Source organism: Cherax quadricarinatus, chromosome 15 (assembly GCF_038502225.1).
Source record: "Cherax quadricarinatus isolate ZL_2023a chromosome 15, ASM3850222v1, whole genome shotgun sequence".
Taxonomy (NCBI): domain Eukaryota; kingdom Metazoa; phylum Arthropoda; class Malacostraca; order Decapoda; family Parastacidae; genus Cherax; species Cherax quadricarinatus.
In genome coordinates, this window is record NC_091306.1 from 5,469,403 (window position 1) to 5,492,943 (window position 23,541).

Sequence of the window (23,541 nt, forward strand, 5' to 3'; positions counted from 1 at the left end):
GCTGGCCTTAAATTCACTCACATCACCACTAGTTGCAGGCAATTTTTTTACCAAATCATCATGCAACTGCCTAGCCTTTTCACAAATGATCGCTTGAGAGATGCTATCTCCTGCTATCTGTTTTTCATTTATCCACACCAATAACAGTCTCTCAACATTTTCTAACACTTGCGGTCACAGTTGCACCTTTTGCAAGAACAGCTTCCTTGACTGCCGTTTTCCTGCTCACTATAGTAGAGATGGTTGATTGGGGTTTACTATACAACCTGACCAGCTCCGACACACGCACTCCACTTTCATACTTTGCAATTATCTCTTTCTTCATTTCAACAGTCATTAGCACCCTTGGTCTCGAAGGGTTGGCACTAGGAGCTTTCTTGGGGCCCATGGTGACTTATTTTGCAGAAACAAGCACCAAAAACAGTGATAATATGGATAATATGGAATGTACCGAATGTATCCTTAGATGCGCGCACACTGGCTGGCTTGTAAACACTGGCACACACGGGGCAGTTCAGGCCACACATGGACACGTCTCGTACAAACTGCATCACATACCGGGTTCTGTAAAGGGAACCGAGGCAAATTTTCTGCGATATAATGCATCGGTTACCGGATTTATTGGATACCGATAGCATCGCGAACCGGGGGTCCACTGTACTGTACTCAACTTCCGAAAGAGAGCATTTTAAAAGAATACAGCTACAAAAAAATTCTGCAACTCTGAACTCTTTTATCCCATTGATACCTGAAGAATAATTTAATATCATAAGCACTGTATGTGATGCTTGGTTCTGCATGCTACACAAGTGAACATTCAGTGATAAAAGTGCAGCAACTGTAAATATATATGACTGAGCTTGCTAAGAAATAATAGAATATTAAAGCAAAGAAACTTGAAAGCATGGGAACATTACAAAAGAGGTAACAAAATATACATTGTATATAAAAACTACTGTACTAATTTTTCATACCACTTAACATGCTCCTATGCTATAAATTATATATATTAACATACAGTACCTTCATGGGCCTTTATCCAACAGGAGAAAACATTTAATTTAAAATGACTTATTTTTAAACCACATAATACAATAATTATTTCCCTGGGTTCATGGCGTATAAGAATAAGAGATTAGTAATGAAGGGACATCATGTGTTTACCTATAGCTTGTGTTAATTTTAAAAGAAGGTTTAAGCACCCACTGACAGAAATGTCCAGGTGACAATTTTATGGATACACGGAAGATTAGATATACGTAATTGATGAATGAGAAAGCAAATTACACAGCAATGTAATTTCTATTAAAAATAAAAATTTCAGACAATCTATAAAATAAAATGGTGTTACACTGCAGAAATAACCAACCTCCTCTGTGATGGTGTGGCTAAAAATAGATAAATTAGTGAAATTTTTGCAGAAGTAATTTACCTTCTCTGTGATGGAGTGGCTGTATTCTGTGGCTTTCTCTGTGGCTATGCTGCTGTATTCCACAGCTTTTCCTGCAATTTTAGTGGCACCCAGAGATAGCAGTGACCAACCCTGAAATGTGAACAATGCTAGGGATGATATCCCAAAATCAACTAATAAGATTATAGTTGCCTGATGCACACCTGATGGTTTCTAGCCTTCCATACCAACTTTTACCTGCTTTATTAATGCGAAGACTACTCTTTTGGCAAATTTAAAAATTATACATGTCAGCCATCACTAATCCGGTATCACTGGGACCTGTTATGTGCCAGATTAGAGAGTTTGCTGGATTACAGAGTGGTTAAGTTAGAATACACTTAATTAACCTATCAACATGTTCCTCATTTTCATCACTGCTTTCTCCTCCACCAGCTTGCTGTTGTGGATTTCTGCACAATTTCTGAGTCAGTATAATGATGAAATTTGAAATTATGCTAGCCAAAATTAGTGTCGGATTACTGATGGAACCGGATAACTGATTGCTGGATTAGTGATGACCGACCTGTAATTCATCATACTATCTTTGATAAGTATATTTATTATTCATAATAAACTGAGCCTTCAGTTTACCTTAACTATTTAATGGCATCTAATTTAAGTTACTGTATTAAATACTGCCTTAGGATCTTGTAATAATCATACCTGAAAACAATTTGGCTAGAATTTAACAAAATGCATTCACTTAAATCACTCTCTTGCCAGAAGTGTGCTAACATCATATTTCAAATGACCCTCTCAGCTGCAGCATCCTCACCTTTCCTCTACAGTGCAGGCACTGTACTTCTACCTCCAAGACTTGAGTCTGACTAACCAGTTTCTCTGAAGTCTTTCATAAATATTACCTTGCTCATACTCCAACAGATCATCATCAAGTCATATAAACCTCTTGTCTTGACCCTGACCTAACACAAGCTTGCTGGATGCTCAGGCCCCTAGCACTCAAAACCTCGTTTACCCCCCTCCCTATAATTCTTGCTGGGATGATGCCTATCCTTCCTTGCATCCTAGATTATATACCCTCTTAGTCATTCTGTCCTGCTGCCTCCTCTTCAAAAGCTCAAACCACCTCAACAACCCCACATGATTTTCTAATCTCCACGTTCTTTTTTTTTTCTGCATCTTCACACTACACATCACCCTCAAACAAGACATCTCCACTGCCTCCATCCTTCTCCTTACTGCTGCATTTAAAGTTCATGCCTCACACCTATACAAGTATTGGTAACACTATACACATTCCTCTTTTTGCCTCTATGGATAAAACTGTCTCAACAGATACCTCAACACACCACCCACTTTTCCTGTCTATTCTGCATTTCATCTCATCTTTCATAGAACAATCAGCAGACAAGCCCACTTCAAAATATCTAAATACATTTACTTCCTCCATACTCCCTCCCTCCAATCTGACATAAAATCTTTCATTGCCTAGATTCTGTTACTCTCATCACCTTGCTCTTTCCTGTATTCACTTTTAATTTCCTTCTTATTCATAACTGATATGTTAGGTTTATTAATCATTCTGGACTGCATGATAATGGACATATCAAGCACACACTATTTGGACACCCTTCTCTGAATTCACAACCTTTGTAATAGATAGTTTTCTAGTAGCGTCTAGCAGAAAAGGTGATCCCTAAATTTAAATATACCTCAACACATTTCCCCAGCTCCACCACTACTACTATTACTACTACTATCTGCTCACCCACTGCTACAACTGCTCTACTGTTACTACTATACTACTGCTGTACGACTACCTTTAAGAATGCTGCACTTTCTGACCTATGTTTATAAGCAGTGTCTATGCAAAAGCACAACTTATTCATTATTGCATTTTATATTTTTCCTTAATATGTTATACGTTTTTCTACATTATCTTAACCTCTAACCTCATAGACCCTTTCTATCTCTATCATATGATTCTTTTATTTTTTTTTTTTACTTCATATTCTTCCTTTCTTGTTAAATATAGGAGTACCACACAATCATTCTCAGATGTACCTCAATGCTACATTTCTTTTTCTCTCCAAACAGCTGCTTTTTATCACTTAACTTTATATGTAATGCAATAATCGTGAAAAAGCAAGAAGGAAAATAACCACAAGGGGAGTTGAATGGTAGCTCTAGGCCTTTCATGTAGCAATTATCGCATCAGGAGCTTGCAGTGTTGCAGAAATTAGTAGAGGTCCAGGCAGATTTGTTCAGGAAAGTGTTCCCTTGAATGTATCTACCTGGACTTCCTACTGATTTTTGCAACTGCTCCTGATGTGTTGATTGCAACATGCAAGACCTAGAGCTATCATTCAACTCTTCCTGTGCTTATTTTGCATTTATATGTAATTTTACTTGTATTTAATCAAAGGGAAGAACTAAACTCACAGTAGTCATAGTGCCTGAGATATGGGAGGCATTAAGAAACAATATAAAAAATGGGGATGAAGTCCAGTTACATACGTACTTTTTTTTTATTATACATTTGATGGTTCACTTCTCATTACCTATTCATTAATGCCATATTAAACCATTTTGCTATTGTTGTACATATATCATTTTCATCTCAAAATACTACTCTGTCCCTTTCATTTCCTATTTAAAGCAGTGTCTCACAAACCTCACAACTAGACTGGCACTTACTGTAGATAAAGAACTAAGGGCAGTGTCAAGTATTTCCGTTGACGCACTCTTTGGAGGTGGATTGGGGCAATTGCCAAACCCGGAGTATCGTCCTCCTTGAGAAGGTGGAAGGTGACTGTGGAGTAAAGTGATTTTCATTTAAAAATTTAGGCTTTGTATTATTTTCCACAATGCTTAATAATTTTTATTTACAATATACATGTATGTATCTTCTCTTCTTTCAGCAAACCAGACGTATCTCACAGAAGTAGGGTGGCCCCCCAAAAAAAAAAAAAAAAGTCTCTTTTTAACTTTAGTAATGTATACAGGAGAAGGGGTTACTAGCCCTTTGCTCCCGACATTTTAGTCACCTCTCACGACACGCATAGCTTATGGAGGAAGAATTCTGTTCCACTTCCCCATAGAGATAAGAGGAAAAACCTAGAACTAATAAACCCCAAAGGGGGCAGTTGGAGGCAGTGGAGATGTCCTGTCTAAGGGTAATGTGTGGTGTAAATACAGTGGACCCCCGCTTAACGATCACCTCCCAATGTGACCAATTATGCAAGTGTATTTATGTAAGTGCGTTTGTACGTGTATGTTTGGGGGTCTGAAATGGACTAATCTACTTCACAATATTCCTTATGGGAGCAAATTCGGTCAGTACTGGCACCTGAACATACTTCTGGAATGAAAAAATATCGTTAACCGGGGGTCCACTGTATTATGCAGAGAATTCGGAGTTTGGAAATTAGGAGAAGGTGTGTTTAGCCATTTAGAGAATGAATGAATCAAAGCAGGGGAAGGAAGGCGGGGTAGGGGTCATCCTTGATAAGGTTGGAGGGAGAGGGTAAAGGAGGTTTTCTGGGTGAGGGGCTTGGACTTCCAGCAAACGTGCATGAGCATGTTTGATAGGAGTGAATGGAGACAAATAGTTTTTGGGACCTGACGAGCTATTGGGATTCAGGGAAACTGGTTACAGTGGACCCCCGCATAACGATTACCTCCGAATGCAACCAATTATGTAAGTGTATTTATGTAAGTGCGTTTGTATGTGTATGTTTGGGGGTCTGAAATGGACTAATCTACTTCACAATATTTCTTATGGGAACAAATTCGGTCAGTACTGGCACCTGAACATACTTCTGGAGTGAAAAAATATCGTTAACCGGGGGTCCACTGTATTTTATATAGCCGGACTTGAGTCCTGGAAATGGTAAGTACAATGCCTGCATTTTAAAGGTTGGGTTTGGGATTTCCTTTTTGGGGATTTTCTTTCTTTTTGGGTCACCCTGCCTCGGTGGGAGACGACCAACTTGTTGAAAAAAAAAAAAAAATATATATATATTTATTTTTCTCAACAAGTCGGCCGTCTCCCACCGAGGCAGGGTGACCCAAAAAAGAAAGAAAATCCCCAAAAAGAAAATACTTTCATCATCATTCAACACTTTCACCTCACTCACACATAATCACTGTTTTTGCAGAGGTGCTCAGAACACAACAGTTTAGAAGCATATACGTTTAAGGATACACAACATATCCCCCCAAACTGCTAATATCCCAAAACCCCTCCTTTAGAGTGCAGGCATTGTACTTCCCATTTCCAGGACTCAATTCCGGCTATATAAAAATAACCGGTTTCCCTGAATCCCTTCACTAAATATTACCCTGCTCACACTCCAACAGATTGTAAGGTCCCAAATACCATTTGTCTCCATTCACTCCTATCTAACACGCTCACGCACGCTTGCTGGAAGTCCAAACCCCTCGCCCACAACACCTCCTTTACCCCTTCCCTCCAACCTTTTCGAGGACGACCCCTACCCCGCCTTCCTTCCCTACAGATTTATACGCTCTCCATGTCATACTACTTTGATCCTCTCTCTTTAACCCTTTGAGGGTTTTCGTCGTACTAGTACGTCTTACGCGTAGGGGTTTTTGACGTACTAGTACTCATAAATTCTAGCGACCTCAAATCTAGTGGGAGAAAGCTGGTAGGCCTTCATATGAAAGAATGGGTCTATGTGGTCAGTGTGCACAGTCTAAAAAAAATCCTGCAGCACACGGTGCATAATGAGAAAAAAAAAACTTTTTCCATTTTTTTTTAATAAGTCAGCGACTTTGCAGTGTATTTTCGTATAGTATTTATTGTTGTATTCTAGTTTTCTTGGTCTCATTTTATAGAATGGAAGACATATTACTGAAATTGAGATGATTTTGACTGGTTTTACAATGAAAGGTGCCTTGAAATTGAGCTCAAAGTAGCAGAAATGTTCGATTTTTACCAAACTTCAAAAGTAAACAAATCGTGCCAAGCGTGCAATACACGTCAACTGGTGAGTCTAATATTCTTTCACAAGTGCACCAATAATATTTATACCATTTTTTACACTAATGCAGTAGTCTGCATAACAGTAAATCTTATATTTTTTGTGAGAATAAAAATTCAAAGTGGAAAGCAAAAGAATATAAGAGGGGCCTTGAGACGTGACTAATGACTAGAGGAAATGTCATTTTAGTGCCAGGAATGTCTTTCTTGTTTATTCTGGACCCTATTCCGAAATTGGCATCTTTTGAAATTTGTGTGAAATTGGCAAAATTGCTAAATTCTGACCACTGTACTGGATAGTTGAATTTATAAATGGGTGGTTTCTTGCACCCATTCGATAGAAAAAATGGAGTTCTAGCGAAATATTCATGTTTTTTGTCGACTAGTACAGTGAAATTGGCCGAAAATGGGGCTCAAAGTGGGCAAAATCGCCGATCCGTAAACATCGCCGAGACCGCTAACTTTGCGAGAGCATAATTCCGTAAGTTTTCTATCAAATTTCAAACTTTTGGTGTCGTTATGATCGGGAAAAGATTCTCTATCTTTTCATAAGAGAAAATAATTTTTTTTTTTTTTAAATTTGGCCGACCCTGAGAACGAGTTTCGGAGAGGGCCTGTCGACCCTCAAAGGGTTAAATGACCAAACCACCTCAACAAACCCTCTTCAGCCCTCTGACTAATACTTTTATTAACTCCACACCTCCAAATTTCCACACTCCGAATTTTCTGCATAATATTTACACCACACATTGCTCTTAGACAGGACATCTCCACTGCCTCCAACCACCTCCTCGCTGCAACATTTACAACCCAAGCTTCACACCCATATAAGTGTGTTGGTACTACTACACTTTCATACATTCCCTTCTTTGCCTCCATAGATAACATTTTCTGCCTCCACACATACCTCAATGCACCACTCACCTTTTTTCCTTCATCAATTCTACGATTAACCTCATCCTTCATAAATCCATCCGCTGACACGTCAACTCCCAAATATCTGAAAACATTCACTTCTTCCATACTCCTCCCCAATTTGATATCCAATTTTTCTTTATCTAAATCATTTGATACTCTCATCACCTTACGCTTTTCTATGTTCACTTTCAACTTTCTACCTTTACACGCATTCCCAAATTCGTCCACTAACCTTTGCAATTTTTCTTTAGAATCTCCCATAAGCACAGTATCATTAGCAGAAAGTAATTGTGCCACTTTCTGTGTGTGTGTGTGTCCACACACACACACACACACACACACACACACACACACGTGTAGTGGGACTTAAGTAGAACTAGCAAGATGTATCTGAAATCTTGCATGTTTATTAGACAGAAAAAAAGACACCAGTAATCCTACCATCATGTAAAACAACTACAGGCTTCCTTTTACACTCGCTTGGCAGGATGGTAGTACCTCTCTAGGCAGTTGCTGGCTACCAACCTACTACCTAGATATTTACAATACAGCCTCTCCTTACTTAGTGACGTATTCGTTTACCAATGCCTTGGATTTACGATGGGCTCTCTGACCAGTATTCACACCAAAATAATGTATATTAGAGCTGATTTCCTCTATTCTGTTTATTTCAATATACAGTACACTACTGTATAAACATTTGAAAATGTACCAGAAATGTTATAAATGGTGCAAAGGTGACATTAAAAAAATATCAAAGATGGCTGACACAAACTCACTACCATTATAGTATGCTCCTCACTTAGGGACAAATTTGATTAACAACGTGGTCTTAGGAATGGAACTCTGTCATTAAGTGAGGAGAGGCTGTATATGAAACTTAAAAATATACATTTTTCATTCAAAATTACATTAGACGGCTGATAAATTTTCAAGATTGGAAGAAATATTTATTCAAAACACTTTCCAAAGCAGTGTTCCTTGTCTGTACTGAAACTATTTTTGTTTAAGGAGTACAATACTGCATTAAGAACATTAAAATCACAGCAAATGCAAATCATTCACAATACGACAGATTAACATATAAAACATGCCAAAGACAATTTCTCACTAATAAAATCCTTGAGGTTACAATAATTTTTTAGGAAAATTAGAATAGGTGATGCAACTGTTAAAAGAAGTTTTTGATTAGCCAAATATGGTTAAATGTAATTAGGTTTTGAACACACAGAAGATTAACCAAATAGTGATTATCTTCAAATATGTGATCATGCAAGGAAGCTTCTATTTTTGTGGAAGCATTTCTAATTTAGCATCTAAAAATTAATATATAAAAGCTAAAAGAAAAAGGTTCCTATATTACTATCATCAGGCACCTGCAAAATATTTTTCGTGTTGCTACATTATCTATTCAACCAGATGTACATGGCTTGCAACAGCAAATACATAGTCAATTCCCATTAACTTGACTAAGGTCAACATAAACTAAAGGTAAGCATTAAGTTTTTTTTAGCCGTGAGATGAGCGCTGTTCTATATAGACACAGTGAGAGGTATGCATCACAGTACTGGTTTTGTAGTATTTTTTTTATTATCACACCGGCCGATTCCCACCAAGGCAGGGTGGCCCGAAAAAGAAAAACTTTCACCATCATTCACTCCATCACTGTCTTGCCAGAAGGGTGCTTTACACTACAGTTTTTAAACTGCAACATTAACACCCCTCCTTCAGAGTGCAGGCACTGTACTTCCCATCTCCAGGACTCAAGTCCGGCCTGCCGGTTTCCCTGAATCCCTTCATAAATGTTACTTTGCTCACACTCCAACAGCACGTCAAGTATTAAAAACCATTTGTCTCCATTCACTCCTATCAAACACGCTCAAGCATGCCTGCTGGAAGTCCAAGCCCCTCGCACACAAAACCTCCTTTACCCCCTCCCTCCAACCCTTCCTAGGCCGACCCCTACCCCTACATAGTACTCGATGTAAAATTTACACACCCATCATGAATAGATGAAGGAATATTTCTTTACAAAGCAGCCTCATGTCTATAAAACCAATCAGGCAATATCGTAAACCTAATCTTTTAATAAACTGAGGTTAAAAGAGTGCAGCCTTTGTACTAGTTTTACATATTTAATTCATACCTACTTAATTTAAATAAAATATGCCCGTGTTTTAGATGTGAAGAAAGTCACTGTATAACACCTTTGCAACTGCAAGAATTATGACCAGGATAAAATTTTTTTGGTAATGCTGCAAAGAATCCTCTACTATACAATTTCTAAACAAGCCTTAAAGTCATTCAATATAAAAAGCTGCTAAACATCTTAGATATCATTAACTGTTTTATGTTATTCACAGTGTATGCCTAACTAGATTTCTTTTAGCATGCTGGCTGTCTCCCACCAAGGTAGGGTGCCCCAAAAAAGGAACACTTTCACCATCATTCACACTATCACTGTCTTGCCAGAGGCATGCACATACGACAGTTTAGAGGTCACTCTAAACAACAAATATCCTAAACCCCTCTTTTACAGTCCAGGGACTGTACTTCCCACCTCCAGGACTCAAGTTCGGCTAACAACTTTCCCTGAATCCCTTCACAAAATAATACCCTGCTCACATTCCAATAGCTCGTCAAGTCCCAAAAACCCACTCTTCTCCACTTACCCCTATCTAACACACTCACACCTGCCTGAGTATGTCCAAGCCCCTTCCACACAAAACCTCCTTTACCCCTTCCCTCCATCCTTTCCTGGGATGACCCCAACCCTGCATTCCCTCCACTACAGATTTCTACACCTTCCAAATCATCCTATTGTGTTCCATCCTCTCTCAATAACCAAACCACCTCAACAATCCCTCCTCAGCCTCCTCCTAATTTTCACACTACAAATTCTCTATATAATATTTATGCCACACATTGCCCTTAGACATGACATCTCCACTGCCTCCAGCATCCTTCTCACTGCAACATTCACAACCCATGCTTCACACCCATACAAGAATGGTGGTACCACTATACTCTCATACATTCCCTTCTTTGCCTCCATAGACAACATTTTTTTTGCTCTCTACAGATACCTCAATGCACCACCCACCTTTTTTTCTTCATCAATTCTATGGTTTACCTCATCCTTGGTATACCCATCTGCCAACACATCCACTCCCAAATACCTGAACATATTCACTTCTTCCATTCTTCCTCCATCCAATTCAATATCCAATTTTTCCTTACCTAACTCATTTGATACCCTCAGTACCTTACTTTTATCTATGTTCACTGTCAACTTCCTTACTAGGTTTTACTAGACATACAACGACTAGCAAGGCTTCTCTGGAAATATTTAATGCCGGGGAGTGCACTATCTCCAATTTTAACTTGTATTTTCAGACAGAAACTCAAACTGACCAAGTAGTTAACAGGACTATACATCCCTATCATCAAATTTTGTTCCACTCATTTAAAAATATATCTTACATTGGTTGCTGTGAAACCATTAGCCACTACATTCTTTTTTAAAGAGCAATATATCTTTTTATTTTTACTTTAGGTAACAGTGAAATATCACTTACTCTGGCCGAGAAGAATTTTCATCTTGTACTTTTGCAAAAAATGCTTCCGTTTGGCTTTTAATGCTGGGGTCTTGGTAACCACCCTGATATCCTCCTTGACAGTCATTATAACCACCACTATTGTAGCCATTATAACCATTGCCAGTGGAAGAGTACATGTTCTGCCCTGTAATATGCATGGTTGATATAGGGTTCTATTGTCAGCTAGGATAACAAATGACACTGTTTAGTTTTGTGTGCCATTTCTTGCAGGATGAAATACAATGATAAAATTACATAAAAACAAATCACTTTGGCACAGATTGCACTAAGATTAAAAAGAAGATAAGGTTTACCATTAAGTGAAAGAAATACCAAAATACAATACAGCAAGTAGCCGGGATGATGTCCTCTAATATTTTAATATACACTACTGCAATTTATGATCCCTTGAGCTAATGAAAAGTGACATTCACACCTGTTGCTAATAAAAATCTATATAGATTATATACTCCAACTAGAGGACCATCACACAAGATTGTACAATGCATAGGTATTGAAGCAGATACACACACTACAATACATCAACAAATTTACAGAAACTTAAAAGGATTAAGAGAATTATAGCTTACCCTAAAACTTTACAAATGTACAAATGTATAAAGAGGATCAAAGCTTAATTGAAAAATAAAAGTAAGATACTTGGAGCAATGCACAATATTAGTTAAGCTTGAGGGTCCTACCAGATGTCTTGAAGGATGTGGTTGAAGAAGACTTGGGAATTGATGTAGAGTGGTAATTCTGTGCAGATGAAGTTTCTATGCTCCAAGGTTTGCCTTGCGAGAGTGCTGCAACCTGTGGTTGATATATATTACACAGTAAATTACAGGATAGACTTTTAAAGAAATTCTGTACATAGTAAAAAAAAAAAAAAATGCTAAAAAGCCCATCATATTTTACAAAAATTACAATTTTTCCAGCAACATGTATAAAAATGTTTCAACTGCAAGTTTTACAAAGCCCCCCTAAATCTCATATTTTGATAAAACATGCTTCCAATTTTTGCACTTACCATGATAAGACACTTTCAAATTCTTTTCAAGTATGCAGTGACTTGGCCAATTCCAAGGAAGAATCCTGACCCTTATTTATCACCTAATTGTAAAGGCCTAAATCTTGTAAAAAGTTCAAATCTGCTCTATGATTATAGTCTACAATTTTTTTTTCAAAAATTCTAAAAACATTCCAATTCTTACATTTTTATTTAGGCCAAGATTATTTACAAAAGACACATACCATTAATACAGTGTCTGGAACTATTCTCTCCCAGACTTAAGGATGATATTGCTAGTTTTGATCTCCAAGAGGTTTTGCTGCAAAGTTTACTGCTTATATAATACAGAACTTTCTCCTCCTAGATTTTCTTTGTCTATAAACTCAAGTCTAGTTTCCTTTCCAACTGACCTCACACCAGAACATTGCTTAATTACGGTTTCATTTCATCCTTCAGTTTGGTAGAAACCATCTTATCCTCAATTCAGTAAAAGCACAAATTCAAACATGACATAAGAAAACTTATGTATGTATGTATGTATAAGTAACATTCTAATAACAACAGTTTTCTTGAGCTTCTATCACTGATAAGTATTTTACAGTTCTAAGTGTAATATCTGAACTTGTAGGAAAACTCATTTCTTTCATTTTGTACACTGACTCAAACTTAACATGCTCACATATTCATCCTCTGACCTTTGTCATGTACACTATCCAATTCTTTCTCAGGCTCTGACCGTCTTTCCACCTACCACCTTCCATTTCATTCCAGATTTCCACATTATTACTAACTTACTGTACTTTGCTCTATGCTTTTTATAATACCAAATCATCTTGACAACCACTCTTTGAATTATACCTCTTATACATGTGCTACCACACACTATCTTAATCTCAGACAAGACAAATCTACTGCCAACCTTCTTGTTGCAACATTTGAAGACCTTGTTCCATACCCGTAAAAGTCTGAACTACTGTGTTATATTCCCATTTTTGCATCCATTGACAAATTACTTTCTTTATGTAAGCTTCGATATTCTTGCAAACTTCTTTCCGTCCACTATTCTGCTATTTATTTCACCTTTCACAACTATATGCTGTTGTATCTACTTTTATATAATGTATATTCACTTCTTATAATCTAAAGTAATTCCAACCATTCTTACCTATTCTTCTTTCACCATACATCTACTTATTCTCATCACCTTATTCTTTTTTTATGTTCACTTATATGTACACTTTCAAACTTCCCTACCATGGGTGAACTGGACAAAAACAAAAAACACTATAAAATTACTATGCATACCCCTCAACCCCTTCAATGCAGAGTGCCATCCTTTGAAAACAGTGTTCAATTATTTTTAAAATGTTATAGATACTGGCAAATTGGAGTCATATTGTAACACCTCTTTTAATCATTGAGACGAACAGATTTAAGTGAAAGTTATTAAAAGTAAAAACATGATGGTAACAGATTGAATAGCAAGAAAGGAGACCTACAAGAACCTGTGAAAACTTCTTTCCCAAGGTTGCTGAATGATAGGTACTACTGACAAGTATAACTGACAGATAATGTAGAGCAAGGCTGTATTATTGATGATTTTTTGCTCTTCGTAAAGCAAAACAGTCATCTCTCTGCAGAGAGCTTTAACCCTTTCAGGGTCCAGAGGCCAAATTTCAAAGTGCGCACCAGGGTCCAAGAATTTAAAAAAAAAAAAAATTATTTTTTCTTACGAAATGGTAGAGAATCTTTTTCTGAAGGTAATAAAACAAAAAGTACGAAATTTGATGGAAAATTGACGAAATTATGCTCTCGCGAATTTTGATGTGTCAGCGATATTTATGAATCGGCGATTTTGCTGACTGACTCCCATTTTAGGCCAATTACATTATTCCAGTCGACCAAATTCTTAGCTATTTCACTAGTATTACTTCTATTCTATCGATTGAGCACAAGAAATTGCCATGTCAACTGTTTCAACTACAAAATAAAGTGATTGGAAATTGGTAATTTGGCCAATTTAACACAAAGTTCAAAATATTCCAATTTCAAAATAGGGTCCAGAATAAACAATGTAGGTATTCCTGACACTAAACTAACATTTCCTCTGTTCATTAGTTACATTTTGAGGCTTTACAAATGAATTCCATTTTGATTTTTTATTCACATAATGAATTTTTATTCAAACAAAAAAATAGAAGATTTACTGTTATGCAATATTGTAATAATTGTATAAATATCATCACCACATTTGTGAATGTATATTAGGCCCACCAGCTGGCATGTATTAGATGTGTGAGGTCGTTTGTTTACTCTTGAACATTGGCAAAAATTTAACATTTCCTCTACTTTGTGCTCAGTTTTAAGCGATTTCCAGTATTAAAACCAATCAAAATCATCTCTATTCTGTAATATGTCTTCCATTCTATCAAATGAGACCAAGAAATCACAAATACAACTATAAAAAACATACGAAAAAACACTGCAAAGTTGCTGTTTTAATCGAAAATCACGGTCTCAGTTTTTTTTCTCTCATTATACAATGTGTGCTGCAGGATTTGTTTTATGTGGTGCACACATACTACATAGATGTATTCTCTCATATCTAGGCCCAAATTTACCACTCACAGCTTATCAGAGTGAGCTGAGCTCATGGCAAAGATCTACGGTTTGGACCCTGAACGTAAAGTCATAGATCTATGGCACGGACCCTGAAAGGGTTAAGTCATGACTACTAAAGCTCTCTTCAAAATGAAACCTCTGCTATAGTGAATGTTTTCTCTACACTAAGTAGCTTTCTATTCACCAAGACTATCAGCTCACCTTATCCCTGTAGAGGGCTGCAGCTCTGGTATTGTACTTCTGCTGCAAGGATGCATGATGGTCATAATCTTTTTGACTCTCTAAGAACTCTCTGGCTCTTTTATTCCCACCAACCTGTAAAAAAGTGTCTTTACACTAGAATAATGATAAACAAGGTAAGATTCTCTTATGCAACAAAGCCAGAAAACTACTTTTACAGAAATACTAGGAACATTAACGGAGTAATCATATTTAATGGGTATGCCTCGAATCATGACTGTCTTAAAAATTTACTAATTGGTTTCACCAAATAAGTTACACTATTTAAAGGGAAAGTGGGTGCCCATACCAATAAAAGTTTATTCCAATCAGTGATTTGTTATACAATAGTTCTTTTTTTTTTTATAAAATCTCATAGTGCCATTACCCATGTTCATTTTGATATGAAATGAACACAGTTACAATACAGGTATTTATGATATGGTTACAAGTATCCAAGACCAAACATAACATGATTATTGTGGCTCCCATAATTTCATACTTTAAGTGTAGTGTGCACATTGCTCTTAAGAAAATTTAATTTCTTTAAAAATAAGAATACAAAATGAAACAATGTTTAGCCATTATATCAGGTGAGGAGACTAATAGCTTTTATTTTTTATCAAATAACATAAAATTCTAACCTCAATTTAAAAAAAAATAATTGTGCTTTGCATTACAGCACTTGCTAGCTTATAACATTTACTTTTGTGATCCACTAGTGTACTATAAAGTTATAACATACAATGGATAATGGTAACATGAGGATGCTCAGTCATCTCATGTCTAACCAAATTACTACAATAATTCCCCAAGGGCTTTATGGTAAGTCACAAACAAAAATCTGCTGACATTTTCCAAACTTAGAGGGTTATGAAGTAATTCTGAATATAAAATTATTGTGAGTTCTAAGTAACAATTTTGAGAATACAGTTTCCATCTTTTTCAAAATGCTCCATAGTAGCTTTGTAAATCTTGCACATTTTGGTCTGTGACAAATACACAATTTGTACATCAAAAGATAAAATATACTGTATACATACTGTATAATGTATACAGTGGAACCTCAAAAATCGAACTTAATCTGTTCCAGGAGCTAGTTCTAAATTCGAAAAATCTGAAATTCGAAGCAATATTTCCCATAAGAAATAATGGAAATACAATTAATCCGTTCCAGAAACCCAAAAATATTCACATAAAAAATACATTTTATAGAGATTAATTACAGTTTTACATACAACAAATACTATAGTTTTTAATTATGTACATATAGCAATACATATAAAATAACATTTTTACTTACCTTTATTGAAGATTGGTGATGGCATCTGGAAGATAGGGAGGAAGAGAGAGGGAGTTGGGGTTAGTGTTTGGAAGGAGAATTCCCCTCCATGAGGACTTCAGGTAAAGCCCTCTCTGGGGTTACTTCCCTTCTCTGTCTTTTAATGCCACTAGGACCAGCTTGAGAGTCACTGGACCCCTGTCTCACAAAATAACTGTCCACAGTCCTCTGTTTCTGGTGCCTCTTTAACATTTCCCTAAAATGGGACATGGTTCTGTCACTGAACTTGTTGCAAAGATGGCTTGTTTCAGCTTGCTCAGGGTGGTACTTCTGCACAAACATTTGGACATCATTCCACTTGGCACAAATCTCCTTAATCTTTGAAGAAGGCACCTCATCCACTTCCTATATTAACACCTTTCGCAACATCAGCTTCCTTGATTTGTTCTTTCTTTGACAGGATAGAACCGATGGTCGACTTGTTTTTCCCATACATCCTGGCAAGCTCAACAAGTCTCACACCACTCTCATACTTCTGTATTATTTCCTTCTTCACATCTATGGTGTTTCTCACTTTCTTTACCACAGGGGTACCACTGGCAAGTTTCTTTGGGCCCATGGCAGCTTATTTCACAGTCCCAAAAGCACTAAACACAACGAAATAATCGTAAAATGCATGAATGAGAGTGCAGGTTAGTGTTCCCTCAAGCATAAACAAAGCTAGACTGCTCATGGCAGTCCGAAAATAGGGGCGCATTTGATAATAGGGACACAAGTTTGTCTGAAAAAATGGTCCTATTTTCGAAACGTTCGATATGTGATACGTTCAATTTTTGAGGTTCTATTGTATAGCAATAATTGATAACTAAAATGATAACATAATTTTCTTAACTTTTCTATAGCAAATACAGTACTACTGCACTGTATCTAGAAATGCAATCCTTAATCAAAATTCAAGCACTCATTTCAAGGCTAGTTCACAAAGCATTTGAATAGAGCAGCAGTAAATGTACTTCAACTAGCCTATCATATGTACTTTACTCACCTTCATCTTTTCCAGTTCATTGTCCTTCCACTTGTCCATGGTGACTGAACGAACAAATGATAAGTGTACGCCAAGACCACGGTGCTTTCCTGAGCACTCAAGACATATCCAAATTCCATAAGACACCGATGCCCACTGGGGGTTGGGGGCCCCACACTCAAAACATTGCTGTTATGAAGAAAAAACATAACAGAGCTTACATTAATTGTGCTAATGTACCCAAAGAGCACATTTAATTTTTATATACAGTAAATATGAAAAAGCAAAGAATCTCCAAATCACTGATTTCATATCTACACTGCATTGTACATAAAAATTACAGCGACAGATGGTGTACGTGAGCAAATATACCCACCAATTTGCATTTGCGGGTGAATAGTCTTAGCTCCTGGAGTTGCTTATATGATTTTTACCTAACTGTAGCCACAGTATATGGACAAAGCAATGCTCACGTGCCCCTTCTTTAATATTTAATTTATCATATGCAGTAATATTTTTTATTTCCAGTAGCCATGGAACATACTACTGTACCATCTTTTTTAAGCCACCCCCTTTCTTTTACTACTTTTTCAATTTATAACCATGGCCTCTTATTTTCCCTGTTGATGGTGTTTAAAGAAATCTTCCATATCTACTCTTATTATCAATCTTTATATTCAATATACTGCATATTTTAAATATGGTTATTTTTAGCCTTTCTCTATAACTCATATTTTTAAGCTCTGAAAGCTATTTTGTAGCTCAGCTTTAGACTATTCCTACCTAGTCTTTTATTTTTTTAAGGTATGGACATATCACCTCTCCATAGTTTTTTTCATATACTGATGTCCTTCATGAACCCTATGTTATGAATAACTTTAGGATTTACCCATCAACATATTATCTAAAGTCTATTTCAAAATTTAAAAGTGTACAGTAATCTGCTTTTGTTACTGATATCTCTTAAGTTACTCTCTTTGCCTGACACTTAAAAATACTGCAACTGCATTTTATTGCACAATCCTACTTTTCATGTGGTCTATTCTATTACAATACACACATCCACACATTCCATCATCCACTTTTCACAATTTTCTCTAATCTATGTCATGCAGGGATTTACCAGCAAGACATTTTTGTTGCTTATTTTTCACAGAATGTTTGCATATCTGCAAATATGTTCATATACTCTAGTTTGATAATCCTTCTGGCAGGTTATTTAAGCAAACTAAAAACATTAAATTAGAAAGCACCACTGTATGACACCCTTCTGCAACACTGAATGAGGGCATTCATCCTTTACCACTGTTTGCATTTTCCTTTCACACAGAAAGCCTCTCATTCACAAAGTTTGCCTTTTATAGCTCTTATGTTTTGCATTTGTTTGCATAGCAGAGAAATGCAGCCTCTTTTCTTCCCAAGATGACTTCCACCAAATTGTAGAAGGCCCCGTGAACATGATGGAATGTCAGAGAGCATACATAACCTGCACTCAAAATGCAAAGAGGTGCCAGTCTGCCATATCCAGCTTTGACAGTAGAGTGCCAACTCTGAAGAAATACATGTATGTCACAGTTTCAAGCAAACAGAAAAAGTACAGACATGTAAATTTAGAACAGACTGGTGTATGTTAAGAGGTGCCAACATGGGTGGAGGGCATCAAAATCCCTCCACTGATTGATCATCATTTTGATTTAACTCTCATTTATGTAAATTCTCTTTTGCCTGTCAGCAAGTCAGGTGTTGATCACAATCATCTAGTATGTAAGTAATATACCTTAATTTTCTCTCAAATTTCATATAGTCAAAATAATAAAAAATATATGATTTTGCTCAGGATATCATACAATTATAAAATGGTTAATACAATACATATTTATATTTACAAATGTTATCAAGTTAACAATCCAATCTATTGTAATTTATTTAAAAACAGTCTTCTGTAGAAATCACATCATGTCAGTAAAAAACAAAAGTAACTGAAAAAATACCTACTGCAATATTTATCCTAGAATTACACTGAATTATAGGTTCATCATTACTGTGCCCACAGTCACTTCAGTACCATGATCCACTACATTATGCCAGGGCATTAAACTACTATATTATTGTATTCGCAGAGAAACACTAAACCCAGAGACCATACAATGCCTGGGTAATGGAAAGTGATTAGGTTAGATTCAAGTATGCCAAGCTAGAATTCTATATCTATCCCCCAACTAAGCCAAATGATGCTGCTTTGATAATTATAAATTAGCTGAAAAATAAGACAGAAAACTTAGCTAATTTGATGTTATTAATGTATATGAAAGCAGCTTATGTGCTACCCCCCACCATTGCAACATTGCTCAACAAATTAGAAACCAAAACTTTTCCAACCATACTTAAGATACCAAGGGTTACCCAAATACATAAAAGAGACTCGCCTGATGTCAGCAATTACAGGCTAATATATAACTTGCAATTGTAATTTAAAATCTTTGAAAAACTAATTCATAAATAATTTGTTCTTTCTTAGTGTTCCACAACATACTTAACCTCCGACACTTTGGTTTCAGGCCAGGAAAAAGCGAAAATAATGATGTAATGAAGATGCTTGAACTAATTTATTCATCTTAAAACAGAAAATATCCTAAGACCTCTCAGAGACCTTAGAAAAGCTTTCTATATTAAACCACATCCTGCTTCTAAAATTAGGACATTACTTTAAAACCACAACTGCAGACACTAACGTGTCTCCACCACTAACAACCTCGTCAACTTGACCTATTAACACAAGAGATGCATCAGGGAAGTGCCCTTGCCCCTCTGCTTTTACTAATCTACATCAATGACCTTCCCAATGCATTTCAGGTGCTTAAACCTGTTTTGTTTGCAGATAACTTTTGACATCTCCCATTCAGACCTGGTTTCTCTCTTCTCTTCCCTTTCAGCATTTCGGACGTACTAGTACAGCTTAGGCACCAGGGTTTTTGACGTACTAGTACGCCTAAATTCTAGCGCCCTCAAATCTAGTGAGAGAAAACTGGTAGGCCTACATATGAAAGAATGGGCCTATGTGGTCAGTGTGCGCAGTATAAAAAAAAAAAATCCTGCAGCACACAGTGCGTAACGAGAAAATAAAAACTGACCATGTTTTTGGATTAAAACAGCGACTTTGCACTGTATTTTTGTATGGTATTTTTTGTTGTATTCTAGTTTTCCTGGCCTCATTTTATAGAATGGAAGACATATTACAGAAATTGAGATGATATTGACTGGTTTTACAATGAAAAGTACCTTGAAATTGAGCTCAAAGTAGCAGAAATGTTCGATTTTTACCAAAGTTCAAAAGTAAACAAATCATGCTACGCATCCAATACGCGTCAAATGGCGAGTCTAATATTCTTTCACAAGTGCGCTGATATTATTTATACCATTTCAACACTAATGCAGTAGTCTGCATAACAGTAATTCTTCTATTTTTTTGTGAGAATAAAAGTTCAAAGTGGAAAGCAAAAGAATGTAAGAGGGGAGTGGGGACATGACTAATGAACAGAGGAAATGTTATTTTAGTGCCAGGAATGTCTTTCTTGTTTATTCTGAACCCTATTTGGAAATTGGCATCTTTTGAAATTTGTGTGAAATTGGCAAAATTGCTAAATTCTGATCACTTTATTGGATAGTTGAAATCGGTAAATGGGTGGTTTCTTGTACTCATTCGATAGAAAAAATGGAGTTCTAGCGAAATAGTTATGATTTTTGTTGACTAGTACACTGGAATTGGCCGAAAATAGGGCTCAAAGTGGGCAAAATCGCCGATGCGAAAACATCGGGAAAAGATTCTCTATCTTTTCATAAGAAAACATAATTTTTCTTTGTTTTTTTTTTTTTAATTTGGCAACCCTGAGAACAAGTCTCGGAGAGGGCCTGGCGACCCTGAAAGAGTTAAGGGTGAGCTACCTGGATGACCACCAATAGACTTACTCATAATAATGACATGACATTCTACAAGACATTTGTAAACAGCTATAAATGTATAACTCGATATAAAAAATAAATTATTCACTTACTGTAAAACAAAATGAAGGAAAATTTTTAAGGGTATACCTTGACTGCAAGTTAAAATTCAACACTCACATACAGCACATAACCAAGCAGGTCTCTAAAACAGTGGGCATCCTCTGTAAGATACATTACAATGTGCCTGAAACAGCATTAATTTCTCTGTACTATTTTCTAACCTATTCTTCCTGCACCTATGGTATTTGTACCTGGGGATCTAACACAGCAAACCACCAAAGCTAATAATAACTCATCAAAAAATTGCTGTATGAATAATCACTCAAGTGATAGACAACACACCCCTCCTCTTCAAAAATTTAAAACTTACTCAGCATACAAAACATTCACTTTAAACTACGGCACATACTATATATACAAGACAATCAATACAAATACAAACCTTGACCTGAAACTCTTCCTGGATAGCTGCAACAGAACTCATAGCCACAATGCAAAATATAAATACTTTTGATATTCCCATGTATGACTCGACCCATGTAAAACTCAATGCTCATGAAAGGCCTCAAAATTTGGAACTTTCTGCCATATTCCAAAGTTTCCCTCTCTGCCAGTCACATCAAAGCTACTGTTAAAAAACATCTCCTTATCTTAATGTAAGTCATGATAACAACAGTTTGTCGAGTATTCATCCATTATTCATCCTACAGTATTCCTTGTTTCAATTCCCTTCATTCAGACATAACTGTTGCATTGAAAATTTTACAGAGAAAAATTATTGTGTTTAAATTATATCCATGTTGGCTGAAATAACCTTCAGATAACTTACAGTAAATTTAATTATACAAATACAAGTAGTCACAAACCTTTATTTCAAAATTACAGTACAAAACATAAAATGATCTGAAGGCCCATGTCATTCTGGTATTCATGGGGAGCGCTAAACCCGTAGGATTATACAATACCTGTGGAGGAAGATGGAAGGCATTAAGGCTTAGTTCAGGGAACTGGAGCACAGATCCAATTCCCTAGATCAAGAGCCCCTCACCAGCATCAAGGAACCTCCCTTGAGGGGATTACAAGTTCATTAATTAGTTCCCCTTGCCCTTTTATAACTAAACAATTATTTTTTTTTTATTTTATGAATTATATTTTTCATCTTTGTAAATACTTTGTAACAGAACCCTTGAACAATAAAAACTAAAACTGTGGTTCTTGATACTAGCTTTAAGTTTTTCCCAAAATGCATGCATTCCATTTGCATTCTGATTATTGCATATTTTGTATATGCAGAGATATGAAATAATAAATACAATTTCTTGCTTCAAAAGCCCTTCATTAAGTTTATTTAAGCACATGTACACAAGTACAATTATCATAGTGTGAATTACCTAGGATAACCTTTAATGCCATGAGCATTAAGGCACCTATATCCTTTGAAAGGCATTAAATAATAGTTACTCCCTTATTTACACAACAAAGAAACTGACAAGAGCTTGACCTTTATTTACGGTACAGACCAGAAGTAGGTCAAATTATAATTTCAGCCTTGACCTCGTCAACAACGGTAATAACCCACTTCCGACTGAGTGGTAAATATCACCTTGAGAAGCTCAATACCTTCAAGTGCTTTAGTTAAGTCATCTGTACTCACACTATTCTCATCTTTGGGCTTAATTTCGGCCAACACACGTCTTGTTCTAGGACTGGCCATGATCACAGCTGCTACAGACACTACCTGCTGCTGCCAACACTGATTGTTTACTCTCAGTCAGCTGCTGCACACCAACTCAACACCTAAACTATATATTAATACAACAATAACATAAAAATGCATTCTTTTGAAAAAATAAAGAAAATTAGTTGTTTACTGGATATATTAACCTATACAGTATTAAATTATAAGAAAAATATATGCAATTTAAAAATATATTAGAAACAAAATAGGTTTTCATTATTTACGTCATTCACTTACCAGTCAGGTAATTCATCTTTTTTAATTATATTTTTCTGTTATATTTAAATATGTATAGATTTATTTTTTAGTAACACTTACTACATGACACCTGCAAGATTTACTATATAAGAAGCTTATAAATTTTAAAATATATGTTTTGCTAGCTTATATTCACAAGAAGTATAGATACATGTAGACTTCTTTCACCAAGTTTCCCCTCAAGGGAGGTTCCTTGATGCTGATGAGGGGCTCTTGATTTAGGGAATTGGAACTGTGCTCCGGTTCCTTGAATTGAGCCTGAATACCTTCCATTCCCCCCCCCCCCCCCGATGTGCTGTATAATCCTATGGGTTTAGCACTCCTCCATGATTATAATAATTTCACCAAGTTTAAAACAAAGGTACATTAATAATTTCAGAATAGTGGAGCTTATTGCAGACATGTAAACCATTCTATTAGTGTTGCTCTCGACCCCCCAAAAAATTGG

General features: G+C 36.2%; 1 protein-coding gene across 2 annotated transcripts in view; it reads right to left on the minus strand.

Moving 5' to 3' along the window:
- The window catches only part of LOC128692026 (ADP-ribosylation factor GTPase-activating protein 1-like), a 121,078-nt gene extending 98,196 nt beyond the window's left edge, over positions 1-22,882 (minus strand). For both annotated transcript variants that reach the window (XM_070085096.1, XM_070085095.1), the window contains exons 1-7: positions 22,752-22,882; positions 17,117-17,284; positions 14,772-14,885; positions 11,638-11,749; positions 10,916-11,081; positions 4,112-4,226; positions 1,433-1,543 (exon numbers count right to left, since the gene is read on the minus strand). In XM_070085096.1, the coding sequence (XP_069941197.1) occupies positions 1,433-1,543; positions 4,112-4,226; positions 10,916-11,081; positions 11,638-11,749; positions 14,772-14,885; positions 17,117-17,284; positions 22,752-22,811 (846 nt within the window). In that variant the 5' untranslated portion in view covers positions 22,812-22,882. The remainder of the gene's footprint in view (positions 1-1,432; positions 1,544-4,111; positions 4,227-10,915; positions 11,082-11,637; positions 11,750-14,771; positions 14,886-17,116; positions 17,285-22,751) is intronic.
- Positions 22,883-23,541: the final 659 nt, after the last annotated feature.